This window comes from Oculina patagonica, chromosome 9 (assembly GCF_052425735.1).
Source record: "Oculina patagonica isolate OP01 chromosome 9, crgOcupat, whole genome shotgun sequence".
Lineage (NCBI taxonomy): Eukaryota > Metazoa > Cnidaria > Anthozoa > Scleractinia > Oculinidae > Oculina > Oculina patagonica.
In genome coordinates this window covers 2,860,180-2,879,290 of record NC_135766.1, presented here as the reverse complement: position 1 = coordinate 2,879,290, position 19,111 = coordinate 2,860,180, and the positions used below count along the sequence as shown (strand labels likewise).

The 19,111-nt window shown below is 33.3% G+C and overlaps 1 protein-coding gene across 1 annotated transcript; it reads left to right on the top strand.

Annotated features, from left to right (window-relative positions):
- The first annotated feature begins 14,752 nt into the window (after nt 1-14,752).
- Nucleotides 14,753-18,243, top strand: LOC144665266 (uncharacterized). The gene is made up of 2 exons (XM_078526483.1): nt 14,753-16,683; nt 18,036-18,243. The coding sequence occupies exons 1-2, from the start codon at nt 15,445-15,447 to the stop codon at nt 18,234-18,236; spliced, it is 1,440 nt and encodes a 479-aa protein (XP_078382609.1). The 5' UTR covers nt 14,753-15,444; the 3' UTR covers nt 18,237-18,243.
- The last annotated feature ends 868 nt before the right edge of the window (nt 18,244-19,111 follow it).

Here is a 19,111-nt window from a genome sequence, read left to right as displayed (position 1 = left end):
GATGTACGCTAGTGTTTTTATATCTATCTTCATATATTTTTCATTGTGGATATTGTCTGGAACAGGGTACCTATTTTGCACTGTTTGTCTGGAACAGGGTCGCAAATTGAGCCGTTTTTCTCTGGAACAGGTCCAGAGTCTCAGCGACTCAGTGGCACACCCCTTGAGTAAATTTTAGGGAGTACCTCTTCCCCCCCCCCCCCCCCGGGACACGGTAAAAAAAAGTAAGTAACAATATTAAAATTTATAAAAAAAAAATAAAACGAATATTATATTCTTAGCCTTAAAATTGTACAATGGCTTGAATTCAGGTTTCAACAAAGTGCAAAATAATTAACTGGGGAGCTCCGCTTTTAGGCTTGCCTAAATCTATATATTAACCTACGTTTATCGCAGGACATGTGCTATATACGGATTACTAATGACAATGACTTTTTGTTCATATTAAGACATTGTGTGAGTTTGTTAAAAGATATAATTGTAGATAGTGGGCGATTACTGGAATAAAATAGGGGAAGCTAATCATTACGGGAAAGGTGTGTTTGTTATTAAGGCAGCATCACAGGCAGACAAGTCTCTGTGTTTGAGGCCGCGTTACGTAAGCGTCACGGTATGCGCTATTTGATCCCATACATTTACTGTAATTTGTAACGATTGACCTCCGCTTGAGTTAAGCGGGGCGGTGACGACCATGGAGGAATTAACGGCCCAAAAACCCCATAAAAACACAAAAGATCACACAAAAAATGAAAGGTAGGTGAACTTTATTTATCTGGCTTACAGTAGATCAAAGTTTAGGATGATAAGATGCGAAATTCAGTATTTTATGGAGCATTTCTAACGATCAGTTGACTCAAGCGGAGGTCAATCGTTACAAATTACAGTAAATGTATGGGATCAAATAGCGCATACCGTGACGCTTACGTCACGCGGCCTCAAACACAGAGACTTGTCTGCCTGTGGCAGTAGCGACGCAATCTTGTAAATGATGCTAAGCTAAATCCGATTTAGCTCACGGAAGGAGACATAACCTAACACAAGGCTACGACCGGGAAAAGGATCACAAGAATTGTAGGTTTAATATAGTTTAATTTCAGTTTGTATCCGTTCAAGACAGTTACACATTGTAGTTACGAACAATTACGGCTCAAAGCCTCAAACAACTTGTAATTTATCTTTCAGTTTGACTATAATGTAACTCTAATCAGAAGAGACAGTGCAGAAATAAATCCTCAGATTTTCCCAAGCTGAAGGTACCCAGTACAAGTGCAAAACAATTTCAATACGAGTCCTCGTATAACTTGAAACTTTTGGCATGATTACCGTTAGTGTCCTTCGAAGCAAATGAATTTTAACTACCAAATGTGCTGATACTAAACGAAACTGTTGCTATGGTAGCAAACAAAGCACAGAGCCTGTGAAGGGGACTGGGGCTACATCGGTAAACATCGTGTGTGTTTACATACAGTTATCATGGCGTTCGACAAAAAAGTTTGCTTTCGAATGAATAACATCTAGTTTTTGTTAGAATTGGGATGCTGGAGCAGGTATCACTATAAAATTTAGCAGTGTTTTCAGTTATGTGTAAAAAAAATATATACGAACTTGCAGTAGATTGTTTTTGCTTAGCCACTTCCACAACAACGATCTTTCATTAACAAAACTTCAACTATGTCATGATCGCTTTATAACATTATTTACTTTGACTCATTTATGAGATGCGTGATCACATGGGAAAATAAGTTAAGGGAGCAAATAACAAAAAACGTCGCTTATGACCCTTCATTTACTTGGAAACCTACCGCCACAGTATTTCCCGTCGCCTCCATAGCCTGTTCCACATCTACAATCATAAGAACCAGGAATATTCACACACTGGGCCAGTTTATGACACGAGAATAACCCCAGCTTACACTCGTCGATATCTGTTTAAAGGAAAAAATAGAAATGACAATTAACAAAGCAAATAATGCGAGACTGTAATTCTTCTTATAAGAACAAGGACGTTGCATTATTTGGTCAAAACCTCCACGCACGCATGTTTATAACATGTTATCCGTATCATAAACCCTAAATTATGTAAATTTTGTTATAGTAATAATTATTTAGGCCTTTTGCTACACAAAGCTAGCTCTTGGGTACGCCACAACAAATGTTTCAAATAAACACAGCGAGCTTAACCTAAACTCAATTTTCAGGGCACAGAACAGTTGGCCATTTACAAGCACGACGGGTGATATGCACTAGGGTAACTCAACTAAAATATAGCTAGTTCTCGGGCACACCAGTTAAACTAAAATAAAAGAAACATATCCTTCAAATAAACATGGCGAGTTTGACAAACCTATTTTTTTCAGGAGGCAGACCAGTTGGTTAGTTGCAAGCATCGCCGGGAAGTTGGATTACAAACCTGTGCAGTTTCCATTGGCGTCGAGCCGATATCCACTTTTACAGTGACACGTGTAAGATCCATCGTTGTTCACACAATAGGCACTGTCATCTCAATCGTACCCGAAGTTGTTGCACTCATTGTAATCTGTATTGAGAAAAAAAGTGGATTAATTTAGTATTTGAAAATGACTAAAAGAATTTAATAAATTGAAATGAAAACTGTCTTTGGTTGTCTCGAGAAATAATGAAAAATAAAATCAAAGCCAGATAATTTGAAAATTGACATAACATGCTCTTTTTATGTTTGTTTACGGAGGTGGCCTCTAAGCTGTTGTCTTTGTTGACGATTTGTGATACAATTACGATATCCGCTTTTACAGCGACAGGTGTAGGAGCCATCGTTGTTCACACAATAGGCACTGTCATCACAATCGTACCCGAAGTTATTGCATTCGTTGTAATCTGCTGTATTGGGAATAAAAAAGTGGATCAATTAATTATTTGAAAATAAAATAAAAGAATGAAATAAAGTGAGATGAAAAAGTAGTATAGGAGTTGGGGGTACGAGATCATAAAAATTTTTATTATCTCTTACATCCCCAACTCCTATACTACTCACAGCACTGGATTCAAAAATAGAATCAAAAATAGAATCAAAAAATAGAATCAAACATGGAATCAAAAATGAAATCAAAAATGAAATCAAAAATAGAATCAAAAATGAAACCAAACCTCGAAGCCAAACTGAAAACCAAAATGGAATCAAGTTTGAAAACCAAATTGAAAAAACCAAGCCTTAAAAACCAACCCTTGCTAAACCCTTTAATCAAAATAAAAAAATCTCTTATACTCTTTTTAAAATTTTGAAATCAAGGTGCGTTTAAAAATCTCTTATACTAGAAATCATAATGAAGATTATTGCTTTATATTATAATGCCCGTAAGCAAAACTTGTTAAGCCATCATCAAGTATATACCGTTTATCATCAAAACAGCTCAGTGATATTTTATTAATCTCATAGCTTTCAAGTTGATGGCCTTGACTTCTGATGGTTTTCATAGTATGATGCATCTGTGTTTTATTGAATAAGGTCTCTTTGTAGTTTTCATGTGTGACATCTTTTTTGATAACGGATTTCTTGATTCCTTTGGCAGTCTTTCCTACTTGTAGATTGTCTTTAATATAAGAATACATTTTTGATCGCAGACCGATGAATTCTAAAATAGGAATAAAAGAAGCTTCATCTTTGAATTTACCAATGACTTTATTGTTTGTTTTATCAAAGAATGGTGATTTTTCAGGGTAGTCACTGTTATCGAATTTCTCTTTATCATTAAAAAAGTCTTTATATACATCTTCAACCTGAATTTCATAAGTTAAACTGTCTGTATCTGTAAATAGTAGTTTGGCTTTGTTTACATACTTCTTTTTTATGTAGTTATAATGGAAATCATACATTAGTGTTTTGCTTAAATCTAATATAGCCATTCCTACATATGAAGGTCGATTGAGGGTTAATGTTTCTTTGATTTTATGGACAGCTACTAAGTTTTCATTAAATATTTTGCTACTGACATATGTTGGTTTTGAAGCTAACTTTAATAATTTATTTTTATTAGTCACTAACCTAACGTCGACTCGCTTCCTCAAATTCTCCATGGTTTTGCCGTATACTGAATTATTCATCAATTTAAAAAAGTCTTTTTCAAAAGCGTTTTTAGAATTTTTACGTTTTTCAGTATTGTAATCGATATATTGCTTCAACCATGGGGATTGATTAAATTCTAACACTCGATAGACTTTTGTGAGCTTTAATCCTAGATCTAAATACAACTGAAGATTCCTGTGATGTAATACATATTTTTCTTTATTGTTTAATGTAGGCATTAGTTTATGTACTAAACCTGATGATATATTGTATTTTTTAGCAATGTTTTTGCAATAATCCGATAGCATATCTTTAGTCACCTTAACTTTTTCTGCACCCAATGGGTAGTCATTATGATGATTATGCAACTCCTTGGGATATTCAAGATCAACCTCCAGTATCAAGCCTTTTTTACTGTCTTCTTTATACTTGGCCAAGTTTGTTTCATCAATTTGTTTTTGTGTTAACCATCTAAAGCATCCAGTTGGTAGATATTGACTCATAGCATAACCGTATAAATTATTAGCATCAAGATACATGATATACTTTGAGGGCGCCTTCTCATCATATTTTTTCATATATTTGTTATTAGCTTTCCCATATCGATGAGCTATATACGATATACCTCCTCTCATTCCTTTTTCGATGAATTGGTACATATCAACGTCAGTCATTAGCTCTAATTTGATATCAGTCATTTTAAGCATAGCATCCCACGATAAACCTGGGCTTGTGAAGTAATGACATGGATCAAGTTTATAGTATTCTAGGCATGTTTTTCTAAAGCTTTCAAACACATCTGCTAATAATAAGACATCTGATTTTAAATATAAATCATGGTACTCACCCATATTTTTAATCTTAAACGTTTTCCACACATTTTTAGCATGCTTATAGTCATCATCTGATATATGCTCATCATTTAATATACTGTAAAAGTCTTCTTTTTTGGGTAGTTTTTCATTAAATTTGTCAAAGCTATCCATATAGTCATACGGATATATTCCTTTTCTTGACATCAGATTGAGTTGCTTACTCTCGAATATTTCAGAAGTATATTTTAGGGATTCCTTAGGTAGATTACTAACCAGCTTCTCAAGACTTGAACTCATAAACTGAAAACTATCTAGAAAGGTAAAATGATTACCGAGCATGAAGGCCATATATTTTTCTATATTATTTGGTATAGCATTGATATTCATTTCTTTAATTTCTCCCTTTTTATTTTTGTATGTATGATTTTTTACAATTTTTCCTATCTCTTGCATTATGAAATGGCTGTCATAACCTCTTAAGTTGTGAAAAATTACTGGAATTTTTATTTTATCGGGTTCTATTCTTAATTTCAGATTGCATTCTGTATGAGCGCTCCCTCTGTATTTGCTAGTAATATGACAATGGTCTCTAACCCGAATATCTTCATCTATGTATTTTATATCACAGATATGACATGCTTCTGCTTTTTGAAATTCATTTTCATCATCTTTAGTCATCTTTAATGGTTTCTTGAAGTATTTTTTCATTGTATTTTTACAATATTTAACTTCTTCTAGCATCTTTTCCATGAATTTGTAAACAGCTTTTTCTCCTCTATATATTTGTATCGGTTTGGAATATTTATCATTATAGCAACAAACAACCTTATAACCATATCCACAGTCAGTATGCTTTTGATAGGCTTCAGTATATGATTTATCATTATTTTGCTTACAGCCGGATATCTTTTCTGTTATAGCTTCAAAATCGGCATAAATGACAAATGGCACTTGTTGCTGTTTATGGAAGTTGTTGAATTTTAGTATGTTGTTATCCTTATCAGGCATTTTTACTGCTTGTACTCCATTTATTTGAATACAATTATCTTTGTGATTATTTAATACTTTTTCAGAACTGAAGCATTGTAAACAGTGCATACAGAAGTGCTTCCTCTCTTTGTGTTTAGTTTGGTTATACATGAATTTATTAAAATCTTTTATTAGAACATAATGCTTGTTTTCATTTTCAGTTATCAATAATAAATTCATCTGATTGTCATACTTTTCTTTTGATCTATAGATGGGATATGGTTGTTTGTTTTCATAACCGAAAACATTAATATTAATCTCATTTTGCTTCTCAATTTTATTGTACTGTTTTATTGTTACTGGAAATTCAATTTTGGAGTAATCTAATCTCTCGATGTATGCCTTATCAGATTTTTTAATTCGTTGAGGATATTTATCTTGAGGATTTATGTATCTGATATGACACCACCGAAAGCATTCATTATCTTCATTTTTCATGTTTATTAATCCTTTAGCACTGTTTCTAAGTTCTGGTGGTAGCTGAATATAAGATTCGCCTTTCATTGGTTCATATTTAACTAAATTTATATAATGACCATCAACTGATTCAATAGTCCATCCTGAGCCTTCAGATATCCATTGAGCTACGAAATTTAATATCTGTTGTTTAGATGCTTGTAGTGATTCAACGATTTCCAGATTATTAATTATGGTCTGTGCTTTACTGTTGAAATAAGCGGTTTTATATATTACACTATCCCCAGACATTTTAGTGAATTTCACCTTGAGCGTTTCAATGAACTTAACACCTTTCATTGCTGATAGCTCTTTTATTATGTGATTTTCTACAGCTTTTCTTGTGTTTTGAAGCTGTAATAACGGGTCTTTATTATTTTTTATACCAATTTCAAAAGACTTTGTGTAGCCTTTCATAGCTTTAGCAACTTCCTCTATCTTTGTCCTTGGTAATGGTAGTGGGGCTGTTTTTATAGTCCGTGGCATGGGTTTAGGCTTGTAATCATCCCTAAATTCAGGAGGTGGTTGAATGACATTTTCCTCATAATCATCAATCATCTGTTTAACACTCTTACGAGGAGTTGGGATTGGTGGCCTAGGTTTATAAACTCTTGGTTGGTTTGCTTTTAGTGATAATACTAGTTTTATGAGTTCAGTTTTAGATAATTTTTCTAGATCTAATTCATTCATATTAATATATGAGATATTTTTTTCCATTTTTGTGTACTATATAGAATTACCATTTCTTTAAGTCCTTTATAGTAAAAATTATTTTTTAGATTTTTTTGGTGCGTTTAAAAGATAACCAGAAATAAATATATTTTTGGTCACCTAAGGCAACAGATAACAGCAATTCATATATACTGTGCTATACAATATATAATTATATAATATTGCTTTCTATGTTTTCAGCTGGTATTATGTTGTATTGGTCTTCAATAGCCTTGATAACAGTATTTTTAATATGCTTCTTGGTCCTCATGTGAGAGTGCTTTCCAGCGAGCGTGTATTCATGTTGACATGCATCACATATCCATGATTTGTTTAGCATATATCTGGTCTTGCTTTCCTTAATAGCGTTTTGCCTGTCTTCTTCATTATCGTATTTTTTATTTCGTCCCATTATATATACTATATATTATTTCCTTAAGTGTTTTTTATAGTGCGTTTAAGTGATAGATATAAACAGATAATTATTTTCTTTATTAATATATATAGAATGAGTGATATAACATTAAATATCAAACACCTACTAGAAGCTGATCAAAGCTCGAATGATATAGCTTTATTAATAAAATGTATTGTATTCAGAGCATCCTTAAAACAAATATTTGTATTATTAAAATGCTATCTTCAGACCTTAACAGCAGATCTGAAATATCAAATGAAGACAAAAATCATGCATGTTTAGAGTGTATACCTGAAGACCAGAAGCGACGACGTGGAAGGCCTCGTAAGGATCAACATTAAATACATAATTATTCAGTTTACGGTTTTAGCCATAAGTTATAAATGATTAATGACTAAAAAAGATGGTTCTACAATGTTTACATTAGGGTATTTTTCGACTTACGCGTCAGCAGATATTTTTAATCAACCAGTCTTTAAAAAGGGAGTTTTTTGATGAATTACGCGTCAGCAGGTATTTTTAATCAACTGATCTTTGAAGATGACGGCTTCACAAATGCTTCCTTAAGGTTCTATTATTGTGACAAAAACATAGCAACTCAAATATTTACTTTAAGTCTAGACATGTCTGGAAAAACAGGAAATGCGTCATTGCTAATAGCTATTGTTTGGGAATCACGAGACACTCGTACGATCTCGAAAATTCCCTGAGCATATCTTTACAAGTTGTTTAGTTAAAGAAATGGCGGGGAGTGAAACTGGTTTAACTGATTTGATGGATGAAATGGATTTAGAAGATGTTGTTGACACAGGTTATGAGAAAGATATAGATGTGGAGGTCATAGATGGTTTTTACCATCAAAATGTGGTTTTTATGAACGATAAGGTCCAATTATTTGCTGAGTATTGGATGAAACTTTATTCGAATTGCTGTCTACAACGAGACTATGCAGTAGCATTGCTAAACGATGGAAAACCCGAAGAAGCCAAAACTGTTCTTGAAGATTGGCCTGATACAACAGGTTCCCCAAATGTTCCGCAGTTATTAGTTGAAACACATCCAGAACTAAAACGAAAGAAGCTATCAACGGCGGAACGTGAGTGTGATGCTTTTTCACTCATCAAACAAATGCAAGATAATTATATCAGAGGAGAGAGAGTGCACATTGATGTTCCTAACACATTCCCAGAAGGTGAAGTCTCCTTAGCTATGTATGAAGATTGTATCAGACTTTGCGAAAACTCTTTTAAAACGATTGAGAATTATGTTGTTCAGAATGCTTTTTTTTATGGAATGTGGCTGAATCAAGCATTTGAAAAGTTCCAACAGGAAAAGTGTATGAAGCGAGTACTCGGTAACTTTGACGATTGGGTTAATTTGCGATGTAGAGTTAAAAAAACACGAGCACGACAGCTTAGAAAGTTTTACAAGCTTTTCTTTCCTTACAAAAAAGTGTTAAGGTGTAAGTTACCATTTTTATGGTTTGTAAAGAATGGCGGTGCTGTAGTGGATTATTTTAGTAGTCACCAAGAGGTTGCAGAACCATGGACACATAACATAGACTGTGCTTGTGGCACTTGTGAATTATAATGACCGCCACAGTTGTGGCGTGACGTCATTCGGACTTTACTTTTGAATAAAGGCATGGTTGGTGAAGTTATGTGTGTTATATATATATATATAATGGTTTGTAATTCTGAAATCCACGATGAATTAAAAATTTTAAAAGAACCTATATGCCCTTTCTGTGATCAACTATTGATAAAAGGTAACAAGGATGCTGAGCCATGCTGTAGTAAGCAGGATATGTCAAATCAAAACGGTATAAATGTTTGTATTAATTGCGGTTTGGTTCATGGTTCTATTTATTACAACGAGTATTTCGATTTTTACGAGAACATACACAAGATATGGCGTAAAAGCATCTATCATCGTAAATACCACATTGAGGCTGTTTTAAACGATTTATGTATTAAAAATAGAGTTCAATTGTCTCATAATCAGCGCGATAAGATTTACAAAGTGTTTCATGAGATTGATACTATTCTTCCATCTATAAATAAACTCCGAAGACGAATGATAAGCACTAAATATATCCTCAGGCAGTTATTTAAATTGCTTGATCTTCCTTTTGAGTTTATAAAGGTTTCAAAATCGAGAAAAACGCTTGAATTTTATAATCGATATTGGGCAAAGATTTTAGAATTGAAAAATGCAGAGATATTGCGCCTTATAAAGTAAAAATTTTATCATATTTTACCATACACTTATCTATAATCGGGCTGTTATCACTTATGTAGTCGTCGGTATTTTTCATCGTTATTAGGATATTGGATAGGTCGAATTCACCCGTTCGCAAAATAAATTTTAGTGTGTTAAGTATATGCATATAGGATTGGGTTGCATATATACAATTTTGAATTTTCAAATCGAGATTTTGATGTTGAAGCCAACCTTGTATCAATAAAGCTCCCGTGCTGATTGCAACTAGGCTGATACCACCAGTTGAAACGGATGATACTATGCCCCCCGAAGCAAATAAAATAGCCAGCGAATTGCCTATTAATTTAAACCTTTTAAAGGTTTTTGTAGCTTGTTTATAACACCAACACTTCTTATGGTATACTTTGTAGTATTCTTTCAATTCTTGAATTTGCGCTTGATTTAACTTGTCACTAATATGATTCCATTCGAATATATTTTTGCGTTGTTTCGGCATATATATTATATGCTTAGACTATGTTTTATTTCTATTTTTAAATTTGTTGTATAATTTTCTGATATTTTTAATCAACCGTTGAATAGTTTTCAGCATCTCATGTATTAAATCTGCAGTTTTCATATAATAGTGAGTTAGATAATTTATTCGAAGAATATACCCATTGTTTTATCTAAAAATTGGACTTTGTGATACTCTCGACTATTCACTGACATTGCTGTGTTACTAAAACCGATTTTTTGTACAAAGTAATCTGAAGAAATTTTAATGCTAGATGTATTTATTTTAAACCCAGAAAATGTTTGATCAATACTCATAACATTATTGCAAACAGCGATTCTAAATTGATTTCCTATTTTAGTATACCAGAGGTTTAAAAATTTAGTTATATAAACATCTCTGATTTGCTCTGTATATAAATCTAAATCATATTCAAGTGCTAACTTATTATTCTCTACTTTAACCCATGGAAATTCAAAACTACTACCATTAACCATTTCTATTTTAATTCTTTTATTATCACCGGTTTTATAGTCATATTTAAATCCCATATATATAGTCCAGTTATCGGAGTGAGTGATATTTGTATTTAAATTAATTTTAAAAACACCAAGAAAACCATTCTTCGGATCAAAATCTGCTAGCATTTTTGATTGGAAAAACACAAGACCATTATTTAATCCATGGATTACCGATCCGTTTGCATCTGCCATGATGAATTCAGATGGATCCGTTAGATCATAAAAATACTCGAAAATTTTATGGTAATAGCTTATGTTTCTTTTTTTAGCCATTTTTAATTCAAGATCAGACTTCAAATCGTCCCGAAAATTTTTTAACTGTTTATAATTAACAGCTTGATCATCAGTAGTACCTTCTGCAATACCATGAATGGCCTGTGTTTTCATATCAATTGATGCATTGAAAGCTATTCTATCATTTTCAACATAATATAGCTGATCGTATATACTGGGTTCAACATTACTTTCATAATTCTTAATCCCATATATTATAATATAAGTTTGCAGTTTTGGTACATACGAGTGTCCTGACTTCATTTTTAAAACGATATCGACATAGAGATAGTTGTTGTTATGTTGTTGATACTTATGAACTTGAGCTATTGTTCGACTATAACCGTTATAAACTCGTGTAGTTACTTTATTAACAGTATCAATCAATGACACAACACTGATATCAACACTATTCTCATCTATTTCAACTGGAAAATAGAGTTCAAATGCCATTGTATAATAATTAATTGGTATAGGGTACATGTTGATACCTAATCTGCTTGAGTAGTAATTTTTCGAACTATCGAGAAGTAATTTTGTATCTATTACCTTTTTATTGATTTGATGAACAGGATTTGGATGATGAATTAAATCTCCAAGCTCGATATCATTCTCTTCACTAAGTTGATTATCACTGTCAATCATTATATTATTGAAAACGTTTCCTTTATCAATAGAGGTAATATGTGAACTGTCAACATACAATTTATTTACACCATCGGTTCCATATATTGGTTTGCTTAGATTTGTTATGCGATTATCGTTCATATCGAGATTTGCCTGCATCATGTTACTACCGTGAATATCAAGCTTGCTTAGAATTTTTTGAGTCAAAACGCGTCCTACGACCTTTTTTAAAAAACTGTTATCAACGTACGATTTGTCTGCTTTGTTTTGAAGGCTTTGAGCTAAGACACCTCCTGATTTCTTCGTTAAATATGTATTATCAGCGTACGATTTGTCAGCCTAAGTAGCAAGTTTGGTATCAATTTCAGTCCTTACTTTGTTATCCTCAACACTAACATAGCCTACGTTTGGTACAGATCGATCGTTATATAAACTTGGATAATACACTTCGGTATTTTGCAATGAAAGGCCGACACAATCAAACACTGTTTCATTTCTGTTCTTTTTAAGGAAGAATTGGTTAAGATATCGTTTATTTACGGCCGTCTCGAGATCCCTTGAATAATTTTCAATTGAATCATCGATCGCAACGTCATCAGGCGTTTTTAGCCCTATTACTCTCTTTTTGTTCAAATTGAAATTACCTTCAGGCGTAACATCAAAGCCGACTCCTGGGTCACCCTTTTCACCTCGAGGGCCTTTAATTGGTGTAATATTAGTGTTATTTGATTGTAATAAACCGTTTGAGTAACTCATATTATATCAATCAGTTATATTATATTATATTTTTTCATTGAAATTCTTAGTTACGAATTTTCGTGGCTTATCAATATATAAAAAGCTAAATGGGTCTGCAGTTGCTTTGAGATAGTCGTTTTTACTGATTCCAAGTTCTCTGCAAATCATTCCTTGTTCATTATTAGATGGGAATTCAAAAATACAGTGATGAGTACAATTTAATCTGATTGTTTTATCGGTATTATAATAGCTTTGAGATAAATAAATGCAACTGCAATTTTTATTTCTTGAATTTGTAAAATAGTTGCGTATTTCGCTATCATTTTTTGATCCCGTATTGAGATAATCGTCAAAGATGACTAGTTTTTGGCCTTCATCTGATATTTTATCAAGCGGTATTATTTTATCATTACTTGCTTCAATAACAGAATAACCAGCCTCTTGATTAAGGGGTTCAAAGGTATTTAAAAGATGTTGATATTTTGATTGTTGAAGATTTTTCCCATACAAATATATTTTATCATAAAACAATAGCCGATATATCATATCAAGTAAAAGGTTTGATTTACCTCCACCTGATGGTGAGGAAATCAGCATCCGGAAACATTGATTTGGCATGAAATCGTATAGTTGTCTAAAGTTTGAGGCCATATCGTCTTCAGTGTCATAATTCGGTATTCTCATTATATTATATGGGTATATTATTTTCAGTTCAACATAGCGTTCAACACGGTGTACATCAAGGTGTTAAACGCTATGTTAAATGTTGATTTTTATATTCAATTTTCATTTTTTATGTAACGTAATAATATAAAATAAAATGAGTTTACTTAGATGGAAAGAGCTTGCAAAGAGTAAATCTGATTTGGGCGATAAAATCAATTATGTTAAAAATGCAATCACACAAAATAATATCGGTCAGCAGACAAGCCAAGAGTCATTTTCGAAGGTATTCAAACCAGTGACAAGTAAATTAGATGATGTAATTAAAAGTAATTTGCAGATAGCAAAAGTACCCAAAAATCGTGTCAAAAAGGGGATGAGAGGTGAATTGGAAGCTCCAGATTACTATCCTGAAGTTGATCCTTTTGAGGATATGGACGTAGATAATTTATTTAATGAGCCTGTAATGCCACAAAATGAAAAACAGATTGTACCGAAACCACCAACATATGAAGAATCTTTAAAAGATCTTTTAGAAGGAAAAAAGGAGATTTATGTTGATCCCCAATATTTTCCTGAATATGAAGATGAATTACCTCCTGAATACGATGAGGATGAAATTGATTATGCTTTAGATGCTGATGATGAAGTAAGTGAAATACTAGAAGACGTTGGTATCGACGATTATGATGTAGTGCAAATGAAATTAGATCAGCCTGAAATGACACCAAAGAAAACCAAGAACTATCTTAATAAGATTTTAGAGAAAGCCAAATATAAACGGACACAATTGAAAGGTTTCAAGGCGAATGTTACTAAAGAATATAATAGGGGAACTATATCTGAAGCGGAAAGACAGATTAAAAATAAGAGAATAAACAATGCAAGAGTTGCATTAAATGACTACATAAAACATTACGAAAGTAAAGCCAAAACGATAAAAGGTTCTGGTATTCGAAAAAAACAGAAAGGTGGAAATGTTATATTTTTTAACGATGTAAAACAGCTTCTCAAAAAATTGGAATTGATCATCGGTTCAATAAACGCAGGAAACACATCAGTTAAAATGCGAAATATGGGAGTCGCTATATTAGACACACTTTTAAAAAGGTCTACTATAAATAAACAACAATATAAACAGATATATAATCTGTACTTTAAAGTCTAATTTATGTAACTGTATTATATATATGGATCGTGAGTTAGTATTATCATCATATAGTGTTAAAAATCAAGGGAATAACACTCCTCAAAATTTTACAACTAAATTCAACAGGCCTATAACATTGGATAGCAATTACCAATATATGATAGGTCTCAATCGTATTATTAACATGTCATTTACATGGTTTAATGTAAATCCCTCATATGGTAATCAGCTGATTAAATATAGTTCTGATAATGGGAATAAATTTGAAGACATAACTTTCCCTGAAGGTGTTTGGAATTATTCTGAATTTGATGAATATATTAAAGAGATTACCAAGACGGGAGATGATGATAACCCTATATATCCCATCTCTATTGATTTTGATTCAACAACATTCCGAGTTACAATCACTTTATCTCAAAATTATCAACTTGATTTGACGCATAGCAATTTCAACGACCTTATAGGGTTTGATAAAAAGGTATTAAAGGATGCGGTTAATATTGGTCCAAGAGTCCCAAATCTCAGCCAAGATACCGATATATTAAATATACATTGCGATCTAGTCAATACTTCTTTAGTCGATGGCGAAGAGTCGGATATCATTTATACTTTTTCGACCAGCGTACTACAGCCGAGTTATTCGTTTACAATCGAGCCTCGTAGGGTCACATATAATCCGGTTAATAAGCAACAGATAAGTAGCATTCGAATATACATCACAGATGGGAAGAGACGGTTAATTAACCTGAATGGAGCGGATACGTCTTTTTCATTAATTTTGAAAAGGATAGAATAATATAACATAATAGTATATAATGAAACCATATGAATTCAAGAGGTTTTACCATCCAAAATTTGGTAAATTTGTATATAAGCACAAAGGGTCAGGGATTATCGTTGATAACATTTTCAAACCGATGAAGAGTGTTATGTCGTCTGTTGTTAAAAAAATTGTCAAGCCCTTAGGTAAGAAGGCGATAAAATCAGGTATTTCTCATGCAGGTGATAAACTGGGTAAAAGGGCATCAGAAAAAGCCGGAGACCTTATAATGGAAAGGCTTAGGAATATGAGGAAGGGAAATGCTGGGCAAAAGGCACTATCCCCAATCTTACAGAAAGTAAATGCCTCACCTGTCAGACACCAACAGAAAAATGAAAGTACTGATATGATCATTAATAGATTAATATCAGGATCAGGTGTAAAAAGAAGGCGTTGAGTAAAATGAATAAAATGATTAAAAAAATTGGTACATAATTGCAAAATTATGTAACATAATAATATATGTCTTTTAGAACAAGCGAATACTTACAGAGGTCCGAGTTGGTTCGATTTCAACTCGATGATGTTATTCGAGTCCCAGCTAACGGTCAGCACCAACTTAAAAACGGCTATAAGTTCACGATTAACGATAGAAGTTCATTCTACGATTGGTATAATGCGTATTTCGAGGTGCAATTTCAGGTGCAAATGTTAGCTGATGGAGCAACCACGGGGGCGAATCGTATCACAGTTATTAATGGAGCACATTCATTGATTGCCCACATGATGATTAAATCAGCAGGAAAAATCGTTTATGATACCGATAATCTCCATAAAGTTACTTTCGTTAAGAACCTCCTCGAATATAGTGACGATTTTAGTCGTTCAGTAGCAAAAAATAGTCTTTGGTATCTAGATACCGACCATAGGATAGCAAATGCTAATCAGAATGCAGGGTTTGAGGCTAGGCGACTTTTGACGACAGGTCTCAATGATGTCAATGTTGTTATACCTCTAAATCGTTACAGTTTCTTTGAAGAGCTGGAAGGTCGAATGTTACTCCCAATGCAACTCCAATTCAATATACAGTTACAGAATGACGCCGAATTACTTAAAAAGGCCGATGATGTAGCTGATGGACGAGTGGTCCTTAATAGATTCCTTCTATGGGTCCCAAAATTGACTCCAAAGGACAGCCTATATGATAAATTTGTTAGTTCCTTCTTGGTAAAGAACACTTGGAAATATAGGCGCGAAATGTATGAGGTTTCCGCACCAACGAATAGCAGTGGATTCTTCCAGATCTCATCCAGTATTGATAATGTTAAGACTATCTTTGTATATCTACAACGAGCTAAATCAAACAATGCAGATGAAAATCCCTATGAATTTGATACCTACAATATCAATCTTGACCGTGGGAATGGTAGTTATTTGACAACATGCCGATTGGAATACGGCAACGGAGTGTTTTATCCTGAGACCGAATATGATAGTGAGTCCAAAGTTAGGATCTTCAATGATTTGATGTCTTATGGTATGAGAAAGAATGATTACAACAGCGGTACACAACTCAACTTGGCAAATTACAACTCTCTCTATCCTATTATCTTTTTTGATTTATCATATCAAGCAGAGCGAGTAACTAGAGACCCCAAGCAGTTGATCTTCAGATATAAACTAAACGCTAATAGTGCGGGAGATAGTCCTTTCAACGTCCATGCCATCGTTCTTTATGATGAGACAATCGTCATTGACAAGGTGGGGAATGAGCTGGTTATTGTATAAATCAATCAATTGAATATTATGTATAAACCATTCTATTTTGTATACGTTTTATAAACAAGAAATTATATAACATATAATATATATACAAGTAATGACAACTTATCACTCTCATAAAGTGAATCTGTCAGAAGGACAGCGAAGGAAGCTTTTGACTGCTTATAGAAATAAAAGTGAGATCACTATTCGCTTAAGCAATTCAGATATGACTGGCAATGACAGTTTAATGCTAACTCAACGACAAATCAATAAATTGAATAAGGCTAAGAAGTTAGGTGTTGGATCTGATTTAAACATCTCGAAGACACAAATTCGAAAGGTCATTAGGGTCGGTCATGGGGCACCGCGAATTGGTTTTCCAATGATTGGAATTAGTGCTCCGAAAACGAAAACAAGATCAAGAAGGTCAACAACTAACAAATCAACAACTGATAACACTTCAAAGAAGGATGGGGGAAATATTAGACTACCAAGTAAGAAAGATGTATTAGCTTACACACCGCCACCATTCATTGGTTCTTGGGATGAATATGATAAATTTCTTAGAACAGGTGGATTGGTGCTTCCAAAAAAAAAGATCTTAAAACCGAAAAGAAAGTAAGAAAGCCAACATTCCATAAGAATATACCAATGAGTAATTTTGATTTAATAAACTGGTGTTTATATTTGAATATACCGATAAAAAATGTACTAATGAGAGACGAGACTGTGCCACATAATCACAAATTAGGAATATTCATTTACAATCTCCAACCGTCATATCTGAGTGGTAGTCATTGGGTTGCAACTTATGTAAAAGATAAGGTAATCAATTATTTTGATAGTTTTGGTATGCCTCCATTTCAAGAAATAGTCGATCACGCAAAAAAAGAAGAATTTAACATTGCTACATCAAAACAATCAGATACAGAATATAAATACAACCACATGCGGATACTTCTGTTTATACTTTTTGAATGAGATGAACCATGGGAATATGTATTCTAATTTGTTGGAAGTGTTTGACATATATGACACAATGAAGAATGAGAGATTCATTCAACATTATTTCAGAAATATATAACTTATATATATAATGGTTAAATCGTATTGCGTAAAGCAGAAAAAACAGACAGAATGCGTACCAGAAAGTGAAAAATATGTTCAAACCAAAAATGGGCGACTTATGATGAGATGCATTTGCTCTGAATGTAAAAGCGTTAAAACCCGTTTTGTAAGCAATAAAAAAAAGACACAAGGTCGGGGAGTTGGTCAAACCATCAACAAAAAGATCGGCGATAAGATTCCGATGTTTCAACAGGCTCAAGATATTGCATCCTTCATTATAGGTGCTACTGGAGGTGATAAAAAATTGTTTGATAAATACTGGAGTGGAGATATCGCAAAAGGTGCCTTCAACACGAAAAACGGATTATTCTCAAAGAAATTCTGGACATCTCCAAGTGAGCATCAAGATCCGTCATGCTCTGGAACCGTTTGGGATAAAAAAGCAGGAAAATGGAGGAATAAATACTGTGATTAATATCTAATCAATATATATATAATGGTTAAATCATATTGTGTAAAACAGAAGAAACAGACTGAGTGTATACCAGAGTCTGAACAATTTGTAATGGCTAAAAATGGACGTTTAATGCTTAAATGTAAATGTGTTGAATGTGGAATCACTAAAACTAAATTTGTCAAAAGTCAAAGTGGTGGAGCTCTTGCTCGTTATAAAGGACCATCTACAACTGATAAAATAGCATACATGGCTTCAAATTTTGTTACCCCAGCACCAAGTTTTGGTGCTATGGCTAGACTTTTAGCTGGGCAAGCTTTCAAAGGAGTGAAAGACAATGTTGATTACTACAGAAAGGGAAAAGGTATCGATATCCATAAAGCTATTCTGAAAGTAGCACCCAAAAAGGGTTTTGTTATTCCAGGGCATAAATATACCGGACCTGGAAATCCTATTGAAAAACAGGTAAAATGGGATCCAAAAACAGGTAAAATACTAAAAATATATGAGCAACCAACTGGCAAAACAGACGCTGTTAGCATGCAACATGATGTAGATTATTCTGTATGTGCTGACAAACCATCAAAAGATCAGGTTAAATGCAAAAACGAAGCTGATAAAAAGATGGTAAAAGCCCTTGATGCTATCCCATGGAAGGACAGACAATGGGGTCATGCTATTGCTCGTAATACCATTGCAACCAAGGCTAAAATAGGTATGGGTGTTAAAAAGCCAAAAAACGGAAAACGGCGTTGAGTAAAAATGATTGGTCTCAACAATTAGCCAATGAGTTACATAAACCAATCAGACGAAAATTTAAAACTAGAAGAGTAATATCAAATGGAATTGACGACATATGGTCTGCTGATTTAGTTTTTATGGATAAACTTTCAAAATGGAATA